Source organism: Pinus tabuliformis, chromosome 8 (genome assembly GCF_031772625.1).
Source record: "Pinus tabuliformis cultivar Carrire ecotype Pingquan chromosome 8, CPIR1, whole genome shotgun sequence".
Taxonomy (NCBI): domain Eukaryota; kingdom Viridiplantae; phylum Streptophyta; class Pinopsida; order Pinales; family Pinaceae; genus Pinus; species Pinus tabuliformis.
In genome coordinates this window covers 960,991,936-961,002,520 of record NC_142294.1, presented here as the reverse complement: position 1 = coordinate 961,002,520, position 10,585 = coordinate 960,991,936, and the positions used below count along the sequence as shown (strand labels likewise).

The 10,585-nt window shown below is 35.0% G+C and overlaps 1 protein-coding gene across 4 annotated transcripts in view; it reads left to right on the top strand.

The window, feature by feature from the left end:
* Positions 1-4,566: 4,566 nt before the first annotated feature.
* The window catches only part of LOC149238661 (uncharacterized), a 505,729-nt gene continuing 499,710 nt past the window's right edge, over positions 4,567-10,585 (top strand). The window contains exons 1-3 of one of the 4 annotated variants that reach the window (XM_089367018.1): positions 4,568-4,873; positions 4,966-5,710; positions 6,346-6,421. In XM_089367018.1, coding sequence (XP_089223144.1) covers positions 5,562-5,710; positions 6,346-6,421 — 225 coding nt within the window. In that variant the 5' untranslated portion in view covers positions 4,568-4,873; positions 4,966-5,561. Of the gene's footprint in view, positions 5,711-6,345; positions 6,422-10,585 lie in introns of all 4 variants that reach the window. The other 3 variants (XM_089367020.1, XM_089367017.1, XM_089367019.1) reach the window with 3 other exon arrangements.

Sequence of the window (10,585 nt, the reverse complement as noted above, 5' to 3'; positions counted from 1 at the left end):
TGAATCCTTCGTATGAAGAGGTTGGAAGATATAGAAGCCTCTAAGATGTAGGACATGGGTGGCAAGGTGGATAAAAAACATGACATGAAAATAGAAATTAAAATGGGATTTACATAAATCTCCATTAACATATATTCTCACAACACCCGTAAAAAATATTGACCTAAAGATTGTAACCTTCTGATGCGAATCCTTCGTATGAATAGGTTGGAAGATATAGAAGCCTCTAAGATGTAGGACATGTGTGGCAAGGTGGATAAAAGACATGACATGAAAATAGAAATTAAAAGTGGATTTATATAAATCTCCATAAACATATATCCTCACAACACTCGTAAAAAATATTGACCTAAAGATTGTAACCTTCCGATGCGAATCCTTCGTATGAATAGGTTGGAAGATATAGAAGCCTCTAAGATGTAGGACATGTGTGGCAAGGTGGATAAAAGACATGACATGAAAATAGAAATTAAAAGGGGATTTATATAAATCTCCATTAACATATATTCTCACAACACCTGTAAAAAATATTGACCTAAAGATTGTAACCTTCCAATACGAATCCTTCGTATGAATAGGTTGGAAGATATAGAAGCCTCTAAGATGTAGGACATGTGTGGCAAGGTGGATAAAAGACATGACATGAAAATAATAAAAAATAACAGTAAGTTGATTACTTTGTGGTTTTTTTCTTTTCTTTTTCCCTTTTGCATATTTTATACAAAATGCTCAAAGAAAATAGAAAAGGGGGAGTTGATAAATCTTGCTTATTTCCTTAGGTAATAAAGATCAAATTGGTTGGATTGATTCTTTTTTGAGATTGATTTGGTTAAAAATGATTAAAAAATAAAAAAGGAGTTTATAAACTTTGTTTATTGTTTTGGATATGGAAAAATAAATTTGTTGAATTGATAATTTTTGGACATTGATTTGGTTGGAAATGATTTAATATTTTATACTGATTTTTAGTTAGTTTTTCTTTGTGTAACCAAGTATCTTACTTTAAGATCTCAAGGTTATTTAACAATAAAGTTCAAAGCCATAATATACTCAATATGAGCTCAACATGTCAAAAGCACAAATTGAATTTGGGTCTAGAGAAAGAATGACCATCAATCCTTTCACCCCAAAATAAATGTAATTAACATTTTTTAACTTAATTTATATTTCAAAAAATTAAATAAAACTAAATCTATTTTAAATTTAAATTTATCAAACACAATTTTTTTTTTAATATATAGTTTTAAAAATTATTTAATATAATAAATAAAAAAATAAATTAAATATATTACATAAACAAATTTCATATCATGTTAACTAATAAATTAAATGTAATATGAGGTGGAAATATCAATACTGCACCTCCCACGATGAGTCGTGCGCATTATTGACATTTCCAGCATAATAAATGTAACATGAGGTGGAAATATCAATGCTGCACCTCCCACAATGAGTCGTTCGCATTATTGACATTTCCTGCATAATGAAATTTTAATTAACTTTTTTTTTAAATGTATTTTTCAATTTTCTTTGATATTATATGGGAAAGAAAAGCTTATTTACCCAAAAAAAATAAAAATAAAAAATACAATAATGCTTATATTTAATTTATTAGTTAACTAGTTAACGTGATATAGAATTAACGTGTAATGGTAATATATTTAATTTATTAGTTTCTTTATATTAAATGATAATTTATTAGTTTCTTTATATTAAATGACTAAAGAAAATATAATTGGATTTATATATATATATATATATATAAATATTTTTTTAGTGTGAGATGATGTATTTGTGGTATAAATGTTTGTAAATATTTATATGTCTAATTAATTAAAAAATAATAGAAGATTAAAAGTAATATAGAACTCAATATTGAGAAATGTTGTAGTGTTCATAAATGAGTGTAAATATTTAGATGTTGACTCAATTAATAATAATAATAATAATAAAATATTAAAATTCAATTTGTTATATGGTAATTTTGTTTTTATTAATAAAATTCTGATTTTATTTTAGATAGAAGAAAATCATAATATACATATTGCATTAAAATATATAAAATATATAACATATAAACAATAGCTATAAAATACGATCCATTTTACCATATAAATTAAAATAATGATTATGTAATCATATTTAAATTTAATTAATAAACTCATAAAAACTTAATATTTGCAATAAAGTTAGAATATTACAATTTAAACCATGGAGATTCACCTCTCACTTTACCATGAACATTATTAACTTGTAAATAGGCTTTGTTACAATACCATAAACCAATATTATGACTTATCAATACCACATACTCAAAAACCATAACTCATTTCACAATCAAAATATTTTAATTTAACTTTATAATATATTTTTAATTAAATTTAAAAGTAAAAAAGTTATAATTACTTTTGAGATATATGTAATCCTTTGTCTTTACTATTACAAAAAAATGTTTAGTGGACATTTTATAGAGATTAAATCAAAATTTTAAGATTTTTTTTTCAAAAATACTTGTATATATAGAAATGTGAATTTTGTAGAAAGAAAGAAAGAAAGAAAGAAAGAAATTATTTCAACGTCCACGAGGCTAAAGATAGCCTATGGGACAGATTGCTTCTTCATCTGCTTGATGTATTCGACCCTTTTTCTGTGAAGCTTCAAAATAAATGCTCCTAGCTTCTCGACAAACCCCTCACTAAATAGATTATCCCAAGAGCTAGCTGCCACCATATTTGCATAACTTTCCTTGTTGTCTTTGAAAGCCTCACATTCTAAAATGAAATGTTTTTCTGTTTCCACTTTTCTCGAAGAACAAAAAATGCATACTCTTTCCTCCCACATTTCCTTTGGCCTTTTCCAGCGCCTTGTTTCACAACAGAGTTGATGAGAATTAGTCCTTAACTGAGCAATACGAATTTTGGCTCTCCAAGAGATATTGGCCTCTATGTCTGCTTTTGGTTGATTACTATGAGTGGGATTAAACACTTCAACGTAGTAATTTTTCTTTCTTCCTAGCTCCTTATCCCAAGTACGCTTGTGGAACTTTTCCATAACAAAAGCTTTTATTTCTTTGCTGTTTATGGGACAGGCATTCAAGCAAATACCCCATTTACTAAACCATTTGTTATTTTGTTGCATCCAAGTTTTTTTTTTTCTTGCACAATCTATCATTAAAGACAACCTTAGGCCATCCACCCTCTTCCATTTGCTCAAATTTTTTTAAATACCTTATGACTCACACCGTAGCAATTGCTTCAATAGGAGCAATCCCTGTTTCACTTAACAAAATATCATAAGGAACTGCACTTTTAATCTTAAATTTGTTTGTAATCAAACGCTTCTGAATTTTTTCAATTTGTCTCCATTGCATGTCGGATGTACTGTTGGCCCATAGTTTACAATTATATAATATAAATAATATCTGGTCCTGATGATGAACCACACTTGTTGGTTCGAAACGCGTCGGCCAAAAATTTGATTTCTACCGAAAGACTTTAAATAATATTATTACGAACCAATATAGATTTATCTTAACTACGGATTTACCAAATGATAGGAATCAAATCTCTAGAGATACAAAAAAAATTTGCATTTTGAAAAATTTAACCTCTACTCTTAAGAAATCCAATATTAAAATAAATCTATACTAATATATATATATTAAATATATATATATTTTTTAATGTAATATTGTGTTTATTTTTTAATAATAACTCCTTTATTAAACGTTAAAGCATTTTATTGTCGCTAATACAACTAATATGATGTTAATACATTTATATAAACAATAAGACATTTATTAAACCTTAAAGCATTTTATTGTCGCTAATACAACTAATATGATGTTAATACATTTATATAAACAATAAGACATTTTTAAAAGTTATTTTAAATTTTATTTATTAAAATAATATATAACATTATTATTATATTATATTTTAAATTATTTTTTATTTAATACCAACACCAAAAAACGCATAATAATATCATTGACCAAAACCTATGCTAACTTTATTAAATATATAAAAATAATAACTTAATATAATAATAAAAATAAAATATCTCATTTCTCCGAGAAAACAGCCTAGAACAAATATCATATTCCGTGATTGACAACCTATGATTGAATACAACCCATGCTTGTCACCTCTACCAATCTTCTAAACACATCGAAATGGAAAATCATGATAAAGAGCATATTGTGAGGCTGGTACAATATTTTATTTAATTAAGCACCTGAAAATGGGTAGCCATGATAAAGAGCATATTGTGTGGTAGGGACACTGATATTTTTAATTTTATCATTGTCGTAATCATATTACGATAAGTTAAGGTGTCACATCTACTTATTTTATTCCAAAAATGGGTAAATGCATGATAAACAATGATACTCTCGCACGAATACATTTTAATAAAATCTGTGGCAACCCATAAGTGATATGAATCAAATGACACAGTCATTTTAAGTCTATCTTCACAGTCCAGGTCGTATAGTGGGGAAATGTGATGGATCACCGACTGAAGCGACGATGATAAAGACGTTGGTTTGGTGTTTTGATTGGGGAAACATGCTTTCAACTTATTGCAAGTGCTCTAGCAGCACGAGTTACCTCGCACTTCTAGTGTTTTACTTGACAATCCATTCAATCATTTCGAATCCAGGAAGCCAATTCCTCGTCTTATTGGTATTTAAGAAAGTACAGAGAATATATTCCTTGGAGATGAACGAGAATCCTATACTTAGCATTTTAGGCAAACGCATAACATCACAAGAAAAAAACTACTTTGATGACATGACAAGACAAACAACTACTTTGTTGACAGCATTTGGCGGTTATTTCAGACCAGATGAAGTGGTCATTGGCCAAAACAGGTGCAAACCCAAGGAATTTATCACAGATCCTCGTTTTGCATTTTGATGGTTTTTGCAGATTCTCATTTTCTTTATCCTTCAACTTGTCTTAGGGAAGGACGGGAGGTACACAGCCCCGCTGCTATATGGGTACAGGGTTTTAGTACTTCTTGTAGAACTGATTTGATTTGTCATCTGTAAATGTGGGGTTGATAATGAGAAGGAATCAGTATATGATGCAACAAAATTTCCATACATCACCCATGCAAATGCAGATATTCGTCGAGTGGGGGTCGAAGTGGGAGTCAGATCAGTATGTCACAGGAGCAAAATACTGTTGAAGCTCTCCTGCCAGATTAAGCCGTAAAACATTAGTGGGCATTTATCAACAACACATTGAAGAAAGTAGTAGCATGGATACTTGTCAGCTCAAACTTCAGTGGGCACTGGGTATCATGCTCACCTCATTAGATGTGAGAAATGGGTTGTGGGGTACCCGGTATGTTGTTATAAATATGCATAGATACAAGCTCAGGCTGTTCAGTGAATGCCCATGTTATTTCCAGAGCTGGGTTGGGTTGGGTTTTGAATATATACTACTGTAATAAGGATAAGCATTCAAGCTTTCCAGCATTGCCTTTGTTAACGAAAGTTTGGAAACATTTCAATTGGGTAATGTGAGTGGCAGCTACTCTTCCGCACTGCAGCAATGGAGTCAAAAGTTGCTCTGGCTGGTTGCTCATTGGCGTCTACAATGGTTTCGGATACAAGTTATATAGAAGAACTTTATTCTGACGTTGCATTACTGGCAATAAGGAGTTTAGGGCCACTTTTCAAGGTCACAGAGGTCTTTCTGAGGTAATAACTTTCTCACTTTTTTTAATTGTTTTTATAGTTTATGTTGGGATTGTGTACATGTGCTTTATAGCTGGATGTATTTCTTCCCCTACCTTTTGCTTTGTCTTAGATATTTGAAGTCACTTGTTCCAAACCACAAAAACTGTAAGGTCAACCCTTCCTAGACAGGTAAGGTCTTCAAAGGTCTCGCCTGATTTAGTGAGAAGTCAATGTTCCTAGTAATTGGACTGTCCATTATTGTCTCGTATCAAGCTTGCACATGTCATTCAGAGAATATTTTTGATTTTTTTAGTGAGTTAATGTTGCATATGAAACCGAAACAAACCTTGTAATTGGCTACTGAATGCTGAGCTTTGGGTTCGAAGTCCATGCTTTGCATCTTATTTCCACTTTCATTTTAACTTTCAACTTCTTTCTTGTTCATTCTACTATAATTTTTTTTTGAGAGTGGACTCCTCTTCAATATGGAAGTTTGCTATGTGCTGTTTTGTTTCCTGCGTAGAGCTTGGGATGTCTATAATTCGATTCCAATAATCATTATCAAGGGCATTCTTAGAATTAATTTAGAAGAACTACTCACACACGTCCAAATTCGACGAGTGCCTTATAATTTTGTTGCCTTGGTGAATCAACAGAGATGGAGCACCTGTTGATAGCATAGAGGATCTCTCAATTTTTTTTAAAGAGCAAATACTGAACGGTGGCTTAGATGTAAGCATTACTTCCATCCATTCAAATTTTTGTGATCGTTATGCATAACCAGCAACATTGAACATATGGCAACATGAGTGATTACAATTGCCTCATTTCCAAGGAGTTATAGTGAGATTTCACACACACAAGAGGTTGTCCTATGCTTTAATTTGTACTGCACTTAGATAGCCGTAATAATCTTCAATTATTAGATAGTCTCTTTAGTACAAAATTTTAAATGACACGAAGAGTACATACACAGAGAATTGAGACATATCCACAAAACTAACCACATGCAAACATGAATACAACCAAGATTATAAAACTCAATGACCTTGGACTCAACAAAAACTTGGCAAAAATTACTGGGAATCTGCGTAGAATGACAATTTTTGGTTTGGGTTATATAAAGGGGCCCTGATCCATAAAAGAATCAGAGCTCGACTGTGTATGATTGGAGGAGCTGCACTAGAGAAACTCTCAGCCTAGAAGTGTTCTCTAAGTACAGATGTGCGGATGATAATTGCAGTTTTGATGTGCAGCAGGACTGGTAGGGTGTTGTGTTCACAACTTCACACGCAGACCAACGATATGAGTGTGGTGCACAAGTTCTTGATGCCCACAAAAACCAGATTTAGGTACAGGCATGAGTAGGGTGCATATAATTGGGAATAGTGGTGTGTACCAAATGTTGATGTGCACACTTGTAATGGTGCAGGGGTACCAATGCAGATAGAAAATTCAGCAATACTACTACAGGCAAGCTCAACCATCATAATTGGTCTTTGAGTCCCATATATCTTCATTTTCCCAACATGTGTAAAGTTTGAACTATCGTAACTAATCAGCTTCCATCATTCTTTATACTCCCTTGGCACACAATATTATTTATACACCTCGCTATGATTGTAATTGGGTTGACGTTGATGGTAGATGGTAGTCAGTATTGGTGTTAGCTTCATGCTGTTCATGTCTTTTTGTACAGATATTTCTGTTGATTGACTTTTGGAGATGATACTTTGCCCAAAATCCTTGTGCTGATTGTTCTTTATTGTTTTTGTTTTTCTGAATAGCTTCATAACTTGTTTTTCCATAATCTAGTGATTGTCTCAAGAGAATAAATATGTTCACTTTTTTGTTGCTATGAAAATAGCCATTCTGCTAAAGCCCACTTCCCTGGATTGGGCCCATTGAGTTCATTGGGCTTGCAAGTCAAACTCGTCAACCTGTGGAAAACTCTAGAGTACTCATGGCTTGTGTTTGACCTACTAGTACTCAATCCAAACTCGCTGCTATCAAGTCAGACATTGGAAGTGAGTTTGACTCACCAAAGAATTAGTTCAGCTCATTTTATATGCCAAGTAGTGTTTTCTAAGTCGTGAGTCTGAGTCAAACTGAATGAATTTTGTAACGTTGCTATGTATATCAACAATATAATATGCTATTATTATTACTCTATGTTGCATAGGGACCTTTCCCACCTTTAAAACCTACATTTGAGCTGTTCAGGCTTCTTGGATGCTTTGGAACTCCTTGGAAACATTTCAAAATGCTCAGCAACTCCATTGGCATACTGGGGACCAGTGATGCGGGGGAGCGCCCCCCCCCCCCTTCGAACCCGCTCCCGAAGCGCGCTCCGGGCGGGAGTGGCTCGGGAGCGGGTCGGGAGCGCGCTCCCCAAATCGCTCCCGGACGGGAGCGATTTTCGGGAGCGCGCTCCCGTAAAAAAATTTGCGCTCCCTGGTCTGTGAGGGAGCGCTTCAGGGAGCGATCGCTCCCGCGCTCCCGGAGCGCTTTTTAATGCCCGGGAGCGATCGGGGAGCGATCGCTCCCTGATCGCTCCCGGGCATTAAAAAACGCTCCGGGAGCGAATTTTAGTGAACCGGGAGCGGTTCGGCGGAAAAAAATTCCGCGGACCCGAAAAAAACAAAAAATTTAACTAATTTTTTTGGGTTTATAAGCCCAATGGGCCAAAACAAAATCATTTCAATGAGATTGAGCTTGAGTTTGAGAGCAAAGGAGCAAGGAGCAAGAGCTGAGGAGCAAGGAGCCAGAGCTGAGGAGCGAGGAGCAAGTGCCAAGGAGCGAGGAGCAAGCTTGCAGAGGTAAGTAACTTAATCATTTAGTTAGTTTAGTTGGTTAGGTAGTTAGTTTGTTTAGTTTAATTTACCTGTTTGAGTTTAAAGATCATTAATTTAAATTAAATTAATAAATTAAATGAATTAATCCCAATAAACTAAATTAATTTGCAGATTCAAGACTCAAACCCTACAAACATCAAACACGATGGACCTGGGGATTTTTATTGGCATTTTCCTCTTCCTGGTCCCTTTTCTGGTTATTATGGTGGTGGAGAGTAGGAAACGGAGGGGGCCTAAAACTGAAGAGGTGGATGAAGAAGCCGGAGGAAGTCAAATAGGTGAAAACCCCAGTGAGGAGGATGTGGAGGGTGAACATGAGGGTCAAAAAACTAAACAAGACCAAACTCCATTGTGGAAATATGTTCAGAGGCCTGAAACAGGGAGAGGGGGTGGAACCACTAAATTTCATTGCCCCCATTGCAACAATGATTTCACAGGCTCATACACCCGTTTGAGAAGACACCTTTGCGGGAAAAGGGCATAGGATGGAGAGAAACAAATAGGAATCAGAACTTGCGACGCGGTGTCAACAGCAGATAGAGCCAAATACATAAAGGAAGAGGAGGACGCCCAATACAAAGCAAAAAGATCAAGGGGTTTCTTTGAAAGCTCACAAAGAACTCCTTCAGCATCCTCCCAAGGCAGTGGATATGGACATGGAGGCTCAGGGTCATCATCTTTACGCCGTAGAACCATATCAGATTTCCTTGATGAGGGGTGTAGGAATGATGTGGATTCAAAAATTTACAGGTTCCTCTATGCAAATGGGATACCATTCAATGTTCTACGCTCACCTTATTGGCACGAAATGGTTTCTGCCATAAATGATGCCCCTAAAGGATACAAGAGCCCTGGGTATGACAAGGCAAGAACAGTTGGCCTTGATCATGAAAAAGCAAAAATATCACATTCTTTGAATAAAATGACAAGTTCTTGGACTGACAATGGGGTGTCCATTGTATCTGATGGATGGACAAATGTAAAAGGCAAGCCATTGATAAGTGTTCTTGCTGTGTCCCGAAGTGGTCCCATTTTTCTAGCTGCACATGATTACTCAGACAAGTTCAAGACCGCTATCAACATTGCAGAAGCATTGCTTGAAACAATTGAGCGTATTGGCCCATACAATGTCATCCAAGTCATCACTGATAATGCTCCTAATTGTAAGGCAGCGGGAGCAATTATTGAGGATAGATACCCGAACATATTTTGGTCTGGATGTTTGGTTCACACATTGAACCTTCTGTTGCATGATATTGTCAAAAACAAAAATGAACAATACCAATGGATTGGTGATTTGTACAAGAGAGGAAAAAAAATGATAAAATTTATTACAAATCATAGCAATACCCATGGCCTTTTCCGCAGTCACTCGAGATTGGAGTTGCTGAAGATTGCGAGGACTAGATTTGGTAGCTATTACCTCACCTTCAGGCGCCTTTTGAAGGTAAGAGAGGGTTTAGCTAGCATGGTATCAAGTCCAAATTGGCAGGTGTTAAAGGAAAGGGCTACAAATGTAGCTGACATTGCAGGTTTTGAAACGGTGGAGGAGGCCACTCTTGATGGGCAGTTTTGGACAACTGTGAGACAGGTATTGGATTTCACCAAGCCAATTTATAACATGATTCGGTTTGCAGATACAGACAAACCAGTGATTGGCGAGGTGTATGAGCAAATGGATACCATGTTGGGGGAAATAAAAGACATTGTTAATAACAGAGATCCCGACTTGTACAATCTGATTCACGATTGTGTGTGTGAACAGTGGAAAAGGCTTAACCTTCCACTACATTGCTTGGCGTATATCCTTACGCCAAAATACTACTCAGATTCTTGGTTGGGCAAACCTGCAGCAGGGGGTGGTGTTAGGACCAAACCCCATTTAGATCGAGAGGTAACTAAAGGATATCTGGATGCATTAGAAAAGTTGGTGCCTGACAGGGAGGAATGTGCAGCTGTGCGCCTTGAAATAGGCAGATACTTCACTGGCAGTGGTTTGTATGGTAACTTCCATGCAATGGACGACAAAGATAAATTTGAT